Below are 15,376 nucleotides of genomic sequence, written 5' to 3' on the forward strand. Positions count from 1 at the left end.
GAGTGAAATAAGCCAGGATGAACACTGTATGATTCTACTTATATGAGGTACCTAGAGTAGTCAAATTCATAGAGACAGAAAGTAGAATGGTTTTTCCCAAGGTGTGGGGTGAGGGATATTGGGAAGTTAGTGTTTAATGTGTGGAGTTTCAGTCTGGGATGTTGAAGAGTTATGGAGGTAGGTGGCGGTGATGACTGCACAACAATGTGAATGTGCTTAATGTCACAGAACTACACACTTAAAATGGCTTACGATGGTAAATTTTTATGTATATTTTACTACAATTGAAAAGTAAATAAGTCAAACTTCAATTTACAAAAAGAAAAATAAAAGCAAAAACAAAATCCCCCTAACACATGAAAAATAGATGTACAGAAACATTAAATATTGAACTAAGCACCAGAATTTAAGGGACCAAGATCTAAGAAAAAAGTGAAATTAACTGGGATGAGTCCTACATATCTGCTTAGAATTTTCAGGGCATTTTCAAATTTCATAGCCAGGGCAAAACTATAGAGCAGAAAGCAGTTCAGAGGTAGCATCTCTAGAGTAAGGATAAAAAACAAGTTTTGAATAGAATGTAGAGAAGCAAAAGGGAAGTTGATCTCATCTTAACAACGAGAACAAGCCCCTAAACTAGAAAGTTATGTTTTCTAAAAGCAGAGATCTGAGAATCCAAAGGTGAACAAAGGAAAAAATTCAGAAGAGACAAATATTTCAAAAGAGAAAAGAAAATCACAACTTACAGAAACAAGTCCAACTTTCAACAACTTTTAATGTTTGCTTGTGGGCTTGTGTGATGTATTAAAAGTCCCAAGTGCCCTAGTCACAAAGCAAGTCAACAGCTTGCCTTTTGATACTACCTGGTGACTGACTGGTGATTTCATATTCAAGAGGCCCCCAAACAGAAGCTTAGTTTCTGTAGGACTTCTTTTATGTCCCATTAAATGTCTCAAAAGTAGTAAGTTTATTTTAAGCTGGGGAAGCAGTTTCTGGAACCAAACAGAAGGCTGCATAATTTACATAGCTGCTCTGAAATATGAACATGCAACCATTTTTTTCGCCATGGGCCTTCACTGAGTGTGTGGCAACAACCCTCCGAAGGCTGGGAGCAGAGCACCAGGGCAGGGAGGGATGTGTCGGGCAGTGAAATCGCTACAGGGCAGGAACCCCTCAGTCGCCCCAAAGAAACGCCGGTTGCAAGCTGCAAGCACATCAGTGGAGCTCTGGTGTGTTCACAACCGAAGCCCTGCTGAAGGCAAAGCCTTGACCCTGCCCTCAAATCATCTGAAGCCAGTGGTGAACTGTATCTAGAATAAAGCTCGGGGCCAGCTCAACGACACACTGACGGACTTAGCAAACAGAGGAAGGGATGTGCCTTTTTCTGCAGGTATTATGTACTTCAATCTCTACTGTACTTTTATACATAATGTCTAACACACAATAAAGAATTATGAGACATGCAAAGAAGTAGAAAATTTTGATTCATACTAAAGAATGAAGCCTATTGAAGCAGATCCACAGATAACCTAGATGTTGATTAGCAGATAAGGACTTTAAAGTAATTACAATAAAACTTTTAAATGACCTAGTAATAAAAAATTGGAGAATATAAATGAAATGATGGGGAATCTTAGCAGAGAAAGAAAAACAAAAAGAAAAAAACAAGAATTTTTAGAATTGAAAGATACAATGTCAGAAGTGGATTCTGTGGGCTTATGAATGAAGAGAACTAACAGAACAAAAGAAGAAAGCCATGAACTTGGAAAAAAGTCATCTCAATAGAAATATCCAAACTAAAAGACCAAACACAAAAAAACCCCAAACTAAATACAGAATCTTAACATTTGGGACAATATATATGTAGTTCAACATTTGTATAATTGGGATTTTAGAAAGAAAAAAAGAGAGAACGAAGCAAAGAAAATATCTGAAGAGTGTCCAAGAATTTTCCAAAATGATAAAAGGCCCATAAAACTCTATTATCCTTCAAAAGGGATAAATGCAAAATAAACTCTACCTACACACATCACAGTCTATTGAAAACTAAAGATAAAATGAAAATCTTAAGCACAGAGGAAAAAGACACATTATATTTAGGTGGCTAACAGTAAGATGAAGACTAGCTTCTCAACAGGAACAACAGAAACCAGAAGAAAAAGATATCCTAAAACTACAGAAACAAAGAAAATTCTTGACATAAAGTTCTATATCTGGCAAAATATCCTTCAAAAACCAAGGTGAAATAAAGACATTTTAAGAAAGGCAAGCCAAGTTAATTTGTCACCATCAGTGCTAAGCGACATGAAATGGTAAAGTGAGTTGCTTAGGCTGCAGGGAATAGGTATTAGAGAGCATCCCAGACTGAGCAGGAAGGAATAGAGAGTGCCCAAAGCAGATAAGTACATAAACATAGAAGACCATCTTATCTGCGCACGCACACACGCACGCACACGCACCCACACACACACACACACACACACACACACCTATTTCCTTTAAAATATTAATATTGTTTAAAGTAGAAATAAAAATATTTGGGGTTAAAAATATATGTACAAGTGAGATATAAGACAAGGACCACAGGATGGGAAGGGTGTAAATACAATTATACGTATGAGTTTATTACATTATTCATGAGTAAATATAGTATTATTTGAAGACACCGTCATGTTACTGGTGCTTGTTGTAATCTCTAAACTAAGCAGTAAACAAAATAAAGCAAAAAAAAAAAAGTCAATAAAGGAGGTCCAATGTAATACTCAAAACACTTAAATTCTCAACCCAAAGGAAGTACAATAAATCTCATTAAGATAAAAAGAAATACACATATAAACATATTAGAATAAAAGATATCTTAAAAAGCAGCTAGCTCAAAACAGACAGATTTATTTCAAAGGTCTGATAAACTAACAGATGAATTTTCAACAGCATCAGTAGTAGAAGACAGTGAATGCTTTTCAATGTTTTGAAAGGAAAGAACTGTCAACCAAGATTTCTATGAACAGTGAAAAATTTCATGAATATTTCGTATAAAGAAAACTAAGAATTTTCTGCCAGCAGACCCTCACTAAAGCAAACAAGCAGAATGAAAACATTAACTGTAAAGAATGTTTTCAAACAGAAGAAATTTATGCCAGTAGAGCTAAAGAGATTCGGGAAGGAATAAAAAAAGGGATCTTCTTCTAATCAGGCCAAATGCCTAAGAACAAACCAAAAATCCAATTATCTGCATAAAATAAACTTTTCCAAGAGTTGGTAGTGATGACTACACTCAAAATTGCTTCAAAAAACAAAAAGGCTCATTAGTCATTTCTGCTGTCCCCGACTGGCCATTCAGAGACCAGTTACAGAGCATAAGGTAAGGAAAACATGCGGCGCCCCTGAATGAATCCTGGATCAGGAAATTCCCACATAAAACATACAAACGTGTTCAAGACTGACTGAAGAAGAACTGTAGAATAGGTTAAAGTAGGAGAAAGCTCAAAAAATTTAACTTTATTTCTCCCTCTTTCTAGAGTCTCTCTCCACCATCATGTCCAAAGGTTATGACACTTAATTAGAAACAGATAATGTCCACACTGAAAATTTATGGTATAGTAGTAACACTTCAAAAGGTGGCTGTAAGGATTATGTTAGACAGCCTATGGCAAGTGCTTAACAAAGGGCTGGGCATTTAATTACTTGCCAAATACACTGTTTCATTTTGAAAAATTAAGTTTAAAAAGCAAAGAAATGGTTACCACAGAATTTAGGGTTCCTTTTCTCTGGGAGATGGTGGGATGAGATTAAGGAAGGGCACTTGGGCTTCAAAGGTACAAGTAATTTCTATTGCTTAACCCAGATAGAGGATACACTGGGGTTTACATATCAATGCTCCCTAAATTATACATATACATTATATACATTCCTTTGCTTGCATAAAGTATGATTTTTAAAATTTTTAACTAATCAATACATAAAATCTCTCTAGTTTCGGTGTCCTAAATACTGTTTCTGAACATGCCTCAGGATGTATGTGTTTGCCGTTCCTTTTATGTAGAATGCTCTTTCTCCAGGGATCTACTTGGTTGTCTCTAATCTACTAGACATTCCTCAAATATTACCTTTTAGAGTGGCATTCCGTAACCGACTTATTCCCTGTTCCTTACTTCTACCGCTCTGTCCTCTTAAACAGTTTGAGTTTGCCTCTGAGCACATACATCAGAAATGTTACTCAAATGTTGACATATTTAATTTAATATTGAAAAAATCGCATTTGTTAATAACCTCTCCAATTTCATCAGAAAAGTCTTTAAGTATTAGATTTTGTCAACTTCACAGTGGTAGACATTCTCATTTTCACTTGAAAGCTGAACTTTTAACACCAGCAACAAATCCTAACAGTTATTTTCCTTGAAACGACAGGCTCACTTCACTCATTTTTAAGAAAATGTTTGAATACTCTCTAAATAACCATAGTTGGTCCGCCAGTTGCTCTTTCAAGTAAAAATGGTATTCCATGAAAAAAGTGGCTAGGTGAGCTCACAAATCAAACAATTGCACACATGCTTTTTCCTCAAGGCAACCAACCATCATACTTCAGTACACAGCAGAAGTGCTTTCTGTGAATTTCCCATTTCATCACACTGAATATTAAAAAGATGTGTACTCAGGGGTCAAGATTTAATAAAATTAATAACTTTTACTGTTTCATCAAGGATATCCTTAAGTAAAGGTGGCAATTTTTTACTATGTGTACATTGCAGAGGAATACAGTGTCACTGGTGTCACTGTCCTGATTCATGCAAAACAGGCGGCAATCTGTTGCTTTTACACCATCAGTGCAAATGTCATCAGTGTGAAAGGCAATCTGCATCTTGGTATTATGTTTTGACGTCACAGACCCATTGAATGGGTCTTGGGGTTCCCAGGGGTTTGCAGACCATACCTTGGAAATGCTGTAGTATTCAATCAGTATTTTCCCTAAGGGTGATTTTTAACTATTTCCACTTCTCTAATTTAATATAATGGCTCTCTTCCATAAAAGTTTCTAAACACACACACACACGTGCACACACAGTGAAAAAAAAGTAAGAGCTAAAAAAACGACTCACCCGGAATTTGTTCATTTTCTCCTGCTATTGGGAAAGTATAGAACTATGAAGCCAGAACAGGGAAAGACGGAAGACAGAAGTCATAAGAGACCTTATCTTGCAGCTCAGGAATCACCTGGGAGAAATTTACATACAACATTTTAGTAAAAGATAAACCTCTGGGAAAATGTCCCTTTGAGTCTTGAGAAGGAATAGGAAGGACCGTGATAAGATAAGGGAGTACCCACCTGTCCACTGGTGACTCTGATATAATCTTGATGAAACTGGGACATTTTTGAGTGAACATAAACCTTTCTTTCCTATTGGCCGTTTTGCAAATTATGTGTCCATTTACTAAATAACACAAAAAAATTGAAAACTTAAATGGCCAATAATAGCAGATTAGGTTAATCAAGGCAAATAATACATACCCACAGTGTGGAGCTCTATGCTGGCAAGTGATGTTGAAGAGAAATATCTATTGATATGGAAAAGTTTTTAAGTTACATGTTATAACGATTTATTCTATTAATATTATAAACCCCACAAGGTTATGACGTCTTCAGAGCTGTCAAAAATAAGATGTTTCTTCTCCCTAAATTTCAGTTTTTTCAAAATCACTTCTCTAGGAACCTTGTTTTGACTAAAATAATGGTATAGTGGACCAGGAGACCAATTCTATGCTAAGCCCTGCTACTAACAAACTTGGTGACTGTCTTAGTTTCAATGCTATTATCTTAAACATGAAAAGGAATTAGGGAATTTCGAACAATCATGTACAATTCTGATTCTACAGGGCTTCAATTCAGCACCACAAATCCAACAGTACCCTGGAATTCACTGTCCTCTCCTAGGGCAAAATTTAATTAGGCTTTGATGAATTCTGACTTGGCCATCTAATCTGCTGACAATGACACAAATCTAACTTCTAAAATAGCTATTCAGCACCATTATCCCAAAACAGGCACTTCATGTACAGAGCAAAAGGTAACTAGATGCCATAATGCCTAGGTCCTTCTCATACACAGAAGAAACCACTTCCAGTGCTGCCCTGATGCTTACAAAATGCCCACTTAATTTGCCGAGATACACCAGCCAATAAGGCATTATGTATGACATCACTTTCATAACATGGAGCACAGATGAAACAGCAGTTTTCTGTTTTAAAAAAGTCTGTCCCGTTTCTTCTCTCTAGAAACTAGTCTCTGGCCTGAATAAGATGCTCAGCTTCTCCAGTAAAACTTAAAATTCAGCGTTTCAACTATGGTTTAAATTTACATGTTTAACAATCGTCTGAAAATAGAAAAGGTTAGAGAACACAGGAAGGGCCTTACTTAACCTTTTACCCAGGAGTTCTGAGGAAGCCTCAAGAATATTTGGAAATAGAATACTACATGGTAAGATTAGGTCCACTCCACTCCGGTGATACTCAAGAGACAATCACTGCACTAAATACAACTTAAGACTGTGGATTTTAGGGTGGGAAACAGCATGAACTACAGAGCAAAACAAGTGAGAGTTGAATCCCACCTACTAATTCAAGGCAAGCTAATTTCTCTTTGAACCTTTAGTATTCGTATTTATTAAAATGGAGGTGGTTAATACCGATTCAAGGGATGGTTACGATGATTAAGATGATTAAATGAGCCAATAATGAAAAGAACAGCATACCTTGTAATGATAAAAGCAGCTCACCTTTATTGAGTCCTTAACATGCTTTGTATAAACACTACCCTATTCAATACAAAAAGCGACCCTAACGGTTATCATAATTATGCAGATGAGTATCCGAAGTCGTACCGAGGTTAACCGGCCCTATTTACTGGCGGGCGCTGGAGCAGAGCCCAGGTCCCCCAGGCTTGACAACGCCACGTCTCCCGCAGCCCGCGCCGCCGCCACGCCAGCCCGGACGTGACGGGCTTGGCACCCACGTCACAAGCGGCCGTCCCCTCCGCGCGGCCGTCCCCGCTATGCCCGGCGCCCCGGGCCTCCTCGAGCCGCCCCTCGCGCGCAGGGCGAGAAACGTGGCTTCTTGGGAAGGATCCCGACTGCGGACGACCAGCCTCCCCGCCGGGCCGCCGGCCTGGCTCCCTCCCCAGTCCTCCTCCGCGGCCAGGCCGGCGCTCATAGAGGGGCGGCGGCTTCCAGGTTCTCCGACTCGGCGCAGCCGCGGAGACCCGGCTTCCCCCCGTCCCCGGCCTCGCGCCCGCGGAGAGGCCTGCGACACACCTGCAGGGGCTCGGCCTCGGCTCAGGCCCGCGCAGGTTCCGGGCCCCGCCCTCTGCGGCGCCGCGCAGACCTGGAGGCTCCTGATCCTCTCCCCCCTGGGGTGTGAGACGGAGAAAATGGCGGCGGCGGGAAGGAGCTGGGACTGCTCATGCGCGGCAGGCGCCCCGGCGCCGCGCGCGGGAGCTCCGCTTCCCAGGAGCCTCCGCTGCGGCAGCCTGGCGGCTGACGTCGTGAGGTTCGGCCTCGTCCGGCGGTCTGAGTGTTTGCTGCTGGACAGGTCCTTTCGTTGCTCACAGTGGTAGCTGACTAGAACTGGCAATCCTCAGCCTGGGGCCTTGAAAACAGAAAACTATCTTGAGTTGGTGCGATGAATAGCGATAGTAATTTAAAGAAAGCCCTTGGAACCAAGTACAGTAGTGCAAAGAATAAGGCCCTGTAACAGCTGACTTTATCTTTGAAATACAAGCTTGCAAAATTATGCAACTGATACACGAAACATGCAAGGAAGAGAAAACATATAAACTGAAACGGAAGAGGAATCCCACTCATATCATCTTTACAAAAGAAAAAGAAAGCTTAATGTTAGGTGCGCACTCGCATGAGATTTTTACTCTAATATTATGCTAATGGTATAAAATATTTTGACTGTTCACTAAGGAATAATACTGAATGTATGCTGATTTCCTGGTCAGCAATTTTATGACATCAGTTTACTCTTGTGCCAACTATTGAGTTTTCACTCAAAGTAATTAAAAAATACTAAATTTTTATACTAGAACTATAGTCAGGCTCTTTATTACAATTCATCCCCGAGGTTTGATAAATGTGCTGTGTTTTATTTAATTGATTTCAAAGTTGTTTTAGTAAGCTGTTACATTCTGTGAAGCCTGCAGCTTGAAAATGGTAAGAGAGATGCGGCTTCTATAGAATGCCTCATTTAAGTCATGACTGTACAGTGGAGAAAAATGCCTGGTTGAGATTCAACCAACAATCACAAGGTAGAATCCAGGATCCTAGTGTCTGTTACAATTTATGTCAGAGTTGAGACACACAATTCAATTTTAGGCACACAGATAGGTCTGGGCCAAAACCCATGACCCGAACACATGATCCAGAGAAGGACCCTTGTTCCACACTCCTGTCCCTGAACACCAATTACACTCAATTCAGTGCTATTTCCAGCTTTGGTCAGTTAAATCTGTGGCAGAGGCAGAGGCAGAGGCTCAGGCCAGACCCAGCAAGTGCGGCATAAAACAGCAGAGCTCAAAGCACATGCTTCCCATCAGGCAACAAAACCAGTTAGCTAGACAAAAACAAGAAAGAAAGACCTCAAGGTCGTGGTGGTCATTCTCTAGATTATTCTGCTCCCAGGATGGAAGTGGCCCCACAGAGGACAGATTAAAACCACTCAACCCCAAATTTGGTTTGGGTGTCAAGACACACATGCACCAAGAGAATGTAAAAAGATTTTTTACTCACATCATGGGACTCTCTGGGCAGAGCAGGGTAGCACCCAAGCTGATCCAGAACTTACCTGAGTGATTTGAAAAAGTGTGGGAAGGAGTGGCCTGGTTTTTATTGCAGTTAGGGGCTAGGGTTGAGAAAGAGAACATGCATATGGCTTTTCTTGTCAGTTTGCCTGGATGTGGGGCAGAAGAGAAAGGTAAAAGTTGGTTTGAAGACTACCATAGTCAAAATTTAAAAATGGAGTCAGACTCTTTATTACAGTGTGGATATACCACCTTTTGTTTATCCAATCCTCAGTTGATGGACATTTGGATTTTTTCCTTTTTTTTTTTTTTTTGGCCACAATGAATAATCCTGCTATGAAATATTGTATATAACTTGTTAGAAGAAAATAGAGACCAGGCTTGAAAATCCCCTGAGCAGACAAAACCAGTTAGGCCACATAAGTAGATCTTAACATAGGTTATTTCTTGTAATGCCTCTGATCATCATAAACAAACTTAAGTCATATTCCTAAAGTGGTGTAAAATAATCACTTTTAACTAATATCCTGTTGTCTGGAAAACCCCATTGTAATAATTAATTGTTATAAAGGCATGTAAGGACATGCCTCCATGCTTCTTGTCACTGTCAGTTTGAAGTCTCCCAGTTCACGGTCTGTTCTTTTGAATGCACAAGAAACTTAAAATTTTAGCTTGCTCTGAAACTCTTTGTGTGGATATATATATGTTTTCCTTTCACTTGGGTAGATACCTAGGGGTGGCACTGCTGAGTCATTTGGTAACTCTGTGTTTAACATTTTGAGAAAAATGACAAACTTTTCCAGTGAATATGAACCATTTTACATTCCCTAAAAGTGGTTTTCCCATTTTTATTAATTTTCATTGGATTGTCTTGGCACTTCTGTTGAAAATCAATTGAGCATAAATAGGACGGCTTGGTTTTTTTCTGGACCTTTAGTTCTATTGCATTGACCTAGATGTCTTCTATTATGCCAGGGCCACACTGTCATGATTGCCATAGCTTTGTTGTAAATATTGGGATTCCCTTAAACTCGTTTTCAAATTTGCATGGGTATTCTGGGTACCTTGCACTTTCATGTCAATTTCAGAATTGGCTTGTAAATTTCTGCAAAAAAAAGGCAGGTGAGATTTTGATAGGATTGTGATAAATCTGTAGATAATTTGGAGAGTAGTATCATCTTAATAATATTGAATCTTCTCATTCATGAATGTGAGCTGTCTTTCCATCTATTTTTATTTAATTTTTAAAATAATGTTTTCTAAATTTCAGTGTACAAGTCTTGCATTTCTTTTGTTAAATCTGTTCCTAAGTATTCTTTTTTTATGCTTTTGTGAATGGAATTGTTTTTCAGATTGTTCAGTACTAGTGTATATAGAGAAATATATATTTTTCATATTGACCTTGTGTCCTGCAACCTTGCTCCACTAGTTTAGGTAGTTTTAAATATGGATTTCTTAGGATTTTCTATGAATAAGATCACATCACCCACAGATAAAAGTAGTGTTATTTCTCCTTCTCTAATATGGATGCCTTTTACCCCTCCCTCTTACCTAATTGCCTTAGCTGATGCTCAGTGTTGAACAATGTTGAACACATTGCTGAACAGTACAATACATTATTGAGATGCTGAGGGAAAGTGGTGAGATTGGATGTTTTGTCTTAATCCTGATCTAAGGTGGAATGGGTTTAATTTTTCACCATTAAATATGTCTCAGATCTTCTACTTCTTCTCAAGGCACTTTTCAGTAATTTGTGCCTTTCTAGGACTGTGCATTTCTTCTGATTTATCTAATGTGTTGGTATATAGTTGTTCATATATTCCTTCATAATAATTTTAATTTCTATAATATTGACAGTGATGTCTTCTTTTTGATTCCTGCTCTTGATAATTTGTTTTTCCTCTCTTTTTTTAATGGTCACTGTGGATAAAATTTTATTAGTTCTGTTGATAGTTTCAAAGAATCACTTTAATTTTATTAATTTCCTCTTTTTTTGATTTCATTTGTTTCTGCTTTTTATTATTTACTTCCTTCTCTTGCTTTGGGTGTAATTTGTTCTTCTTTTTCCAGTTTTCTAAGGTGAGTGGTTAGGTTGTTGATTTAAGATTATTCTTTTTTAAAAATAGATGTTTACATATATTTACCTCTAAGCACATACTTGTGAATTTCTCAAATTTCTTCTGTTACTGATTTCTAATTCCTTTGTGGTCAGAGAACATTTTTTCTGTGATTTAAATCCTGTAAAATTTATTGAGACTTGTTTTATGGCCTAGTATATTGTCTGTCCTGGAGAATGTTCCCTGTACACTTGAAAAGTGTGTATTCTGCTGTTGGGAGTATGGTTCTAAAGATGTCTTAGGTCTAGCTAATGTACAGTGTTTAGGTTTTCTATATGACAATTTTCTGCCTAGTTATCCTATCGAATATTGAGACTTGGGTGTTGAAGTATCCAACTCTTATTGTTGAATTATCTCTTTCTCCCTTCAATTCTATCAATTAGCTTCATGTTTTATGAGACGTTTTTGGTCAAGTGTATGTATTTAAAACATTCGTTATATCTGTCTGATGGACTGATCATTAAAATGTTCTCTGTAAGAAACAGTTACACCTTTGTGTTAAAGTCTATTTTATCTGTTATTAGTATAATCTCTCTAGCTTTCTTATGATTGCACTTGCACGTTGCGTATTTTCCCATCCTTTTGGGTTCAGCTTATTTGTACTTTTGAATCTAAATTTTGTCTCTGGTAGACAGCATATAGTTCAGGCTTCTCTTTAATCCCATATGACAATTTGCCCATTGCTTGTAATGTGTAATCCATTTCACATTTAATGCTTTTGTTGATTTGGTTAGATTTATGCCTGGCATTTTGCTGTTTCCCGCCTCCCCCCCCCCCCCCCCGTATATATCATGCTTTTTTGTTGTTGTTGTTCTCTTGTTTCTCCTTTACTGCCTTCTTTGGTATTAAGTGGATATTTTTTACTATACCATTTTATTTTAAAGAGTTTTTAAATAAATTATGGTAGACTAGTTTCTAGACTTACAGAATTATTGTGACTATAATGGATAGATTCTTGTATAGTCTGCATTAATTTCCTTTATTTTTAACATCTTACATTAGTGTGGTACATTTGTCCAAATTAACAAACCAACATTGATACATTATTATTAACTAAAGTCTCTAGTTTTTCCGATTTCCTCAGTTTTTCTGTAATCTTTTTCTGTTCTATGACCCTTTCCAGGACACTGTGTTACATTAAGTAGTTATGTCTGCTTAGGCTCCTCTTATCTGTGATCATATTAAAAACTCATCACTTCCTAATTAATTTCCTTAAGTTTACTCATATCTGTGCTCTTGAGGCTATTTCTTTTTCTACTTTATCAGTGTGTTGGAAATACTATATAATGGTGTACTATTGAACATCTCTTCCCAACTCTGTTCCAATGGTATCATGTTAGTAATTTGAAATTGATCATGACAGGATTATTTATACCTTGGAAATTGGCAACTACAACTCAGGGCTTTTTTTTTTTTTTTTTTGAGAGCCTATCATTAAATATTTTATTCTATTGATTCTACATTCCTTCTCTTTTTAGGAACCAACAGGAAGGCATTGGCTACCAGGAAGGCATTTTACCCACTAGTATGCAGAATTTTTACTAAGGTAAATCCAGGAGCTATGGAGGAGGCCAGATATTTTATAATTCATTTCTTTTTCCTTGTGTCTCAGTTACATCTTCACAGGTCTCTATGCTTTTTAAAGAAAATAGAAAATGAACAAATCCCATGTGAGTTTCTTTTTAAATTTCCTGTTTTCTTTTGCATTGAATTTTACAAGATTTATAAGATATAACCATTAAAATGTAAATGTAGAAACAGATAAATGTCAACTTTGGGGGAAATATGGAGTAGCGGATTAGTAGTAAGGCAAAAGTCGGTGACCCTCAAGTCCTTAATGTTTAAGGTACCGATGCTAAGTTGTACATTTGTTTCTGATAGCGATAGCAGACATTGTTATGGAAAGTGCTTTGAAAATAAGAATAAACCAAACTGATTCTTCATGGGATGTAAAGACTTTCCTGACATAGACGTCTAGAATAGCTTTCTTGTTTATTAGTTATCAAAATGTTGATGTTGTGAACAATGTTCTAATAACAACCTTGAAATAAATGAAGGCTGTTGCCTCTAATGGAAGAGGATATGGTAGAAACAGAGGGCATAATGCCAGAGCGTAAGTGGTATAAATTATCAAGAGACCATAATACCGGGTCTTAAATAGAGAGCTGCACCATGGTCCAGCTTAAATCCGTGATAAAACCTAGTATTTTGAGGACAGCAGCATGTAAATCAATGAAGCTAGAACATTCCCTTACACCATACACAAAAATAAACTCAAAATGGATCAAAGACTTAAACATAAGACAAGATACAATAAACTTCCTAGAAGAAAATATAGGCAAAACATGATCTCCCATACATCTCAAAAATGTTCTCCTAGGGCAGTCTACCCAAGCAATAGAAATAAAAGCAACAATAAACAAATGGGACCTAATTAAACCTACAAACTTCTGCACAGCAAAGGAAACCATAAGTAAAACAAAAAGACAGCCTACAGAGTGGGAGAAAATTTGTGCAAATGAAACCGACAAAGGCTTGATCTCCAGAATATACAGCAGCTCATAAGACATAATATGAAAAAAACAAACAACCCAATCCAAAAATGGGCCAAAGACCTAAACAAGCAATTTTCCAAGGAAGAAATACAAATGATCAATAGACACATGAATAAATGCTCAATATCACCAATTATCAGAGAAATGCAAATCAAAACTGGCAATGAGATATCACCTCACACCAGCCATCGTTCAAAAGTCCACAAATGACAAATACTGGAGAGGCTGTGAAGAAAAGGGAACCCTCCTACACTGCTGGTGGGAATGCAGTTTGGTGCAGCCACTGTGGAAAACAGTATGGAGATTCCTCAAAAGACTAGGAATAGACTTACCATATGACCCAGGAATCCCGCTCCTAGGCATATATCTAGAAGGAGCCCTACCTCAAAATGACACTTGCACCCCAATGTTCACAGCAGCACTATTTACAATAGCCAAGACATGGAAACAGCCTAAATGTCCATCAACAGATGACTGGATAAAGAAGAGGTGGTATATTTATACAATTGAATACTATTCAGCCATAAAAACCGACAACATAATGCCATTTGCAGCAACATGGATGTTCCTGGAGAATGTCATTCTAAGTGAAGTAAGCCAGAAAGAGAAAGGAAAATACCATATGAGATCACTCATATGTGGAATCTAAACAAAAGAAAAGAAAAGAAAACAAAACATAAATACAAAACAGAAACAGATTCATAGACATAGAATACAAACTTGTGGTTGCCAAGGGGGTGGGGGGGTGGGAAGGGACAGACTGGGATTTCAAAATGTAGAATGAATAAACAAGATTATACTGTATAGCACAGAGAAATACATACAAGATCTTGTGGTAGCTCACAGTGAAAAGAAATGTGACAATGAATATATGTATGTTCACGTATAACTGAAAAATTGTGCTCTACACTGGAATTTGACACAACATTGTAAAATGACTATAACTCAATAAAAAATGTTAAAAAAAAAAACCTAGTATGTTGAGGAGTGATACATGGACAGTATAAAATAATTTACTGTAACTTCTCCATAGGAAGCTCTTTTGGTTTTGTTTAAGTCTTCATATGCTGGTTTTCAGTAGAAATTTCAATTTATGTTTTGGAGCATATTTCTGAACATTATGTTTCCATTTTAACCCATTGCCTGTAAGTTTGGTTCTTTCCCACCACTTGCCTGAAATTTGTTTTGGTGAGTCACCAGTGAATGTGATCTTATTGATCAGCAACATTTCTTCTTTTCTAATAAAGTATTTAATACCAAGTGTCCATCTAAGCAATACTTTAGTTGCATCCCACAAATTTGGGTAAGTTGTATTTTCATTTTCCTCCTGTGTGAAGTTTTTCTTGAAACTTCTGTTCAATCTATGGGTTATGTAGAAGTATGTTGTTTAATTTACAAATAGTTGGAGATTGCCAGGTATCTTTCTGGTATTGATTTCTAGTTTGGCCAGCGAACATAATGTCTATGATTTATTTTCTTATAAATTTGTTGAGATTTGTTTTATGGCCCAGAATACAGTCTATTTTGATGAATGTCCCATGTACATTTAAAAAGAAAGTTTATTCTGCAGTTGTGGAATGGCATGTTTTGTAAATGTCACTTAGGTTTAGTTCAATGATAGTGTTGTTTGGGTATTCTATATTCTATCCAAATTTATTTTTACTTCTATCAATTAAACAAACATTGAAGTCTCCAACTGTATTTTTTTCCCTATTTTTCCTTTCAGTCCTCTTGGTTTTTACCTCATATTTTGGGGTTTTTTTAAATTTTTTTTATTGAGTTATAGTCATTTTACAATGTTGTGTCTAATTCCAGTGTAGAGCACAATTTTTCAGTTATACATGAACATACATATATTCATTGTCACATGTTTTTTCACTGTGAGCTACCACAAGATCTTGTATACTTCC

At 37.3% G+C, this 15,376-nt stretch overlaps 1 protein-coding gene across 1 annotated transcript in view; it reads right to left on the reverse strand.

Annotated features, from left to right (window-relative positions):
• Nucleotides 1–7,211, reverse strand: part of ZNF25 (zinc finger protein 25) — a 29,765-nt gene extending 22,554 nt beyond the window's left edge. The window contains exons 1-3 of the mRNA XM_032491787.1: nucleotides 6,747–7,211; nucleotides 5,324–5,429; nucleotides 5,097–5,211 (exon numbers count right to left, since the gene is read on the reverse strand). Coding sequence (XP_032347678.1) covers nucleotides 5,097–5,111 — 15 coding nt within the window. The 5' untranslated portion in view covers nucleotides 5,112–5,211; nucleotides 5,324–5,429; nucleotides 6,747–7,211. The remainder of the gene's footprint in view (nucleotides 1–5,096; nucleotides 5,212–5,323; nucleotides 5,430–6,746) is intronic.
• Nucleotides 7,212–15,376: the final 8,165 nt, after the last annotated feature.

Source organism: Camelus ferus, chromosome 11 (assembly GCF_009834535.1).
Source record: "Camelus ferus isolate YT-003-E chromosome 11, BCGSAC_Cfer_1.0, whole genome shotgun sequence".
Lineage (NCBI taxonomy): Eukaryota > Metazoa > Chordata > Mammalia > Artiodactyla > Camelidae > Camelus > Camelus ferus.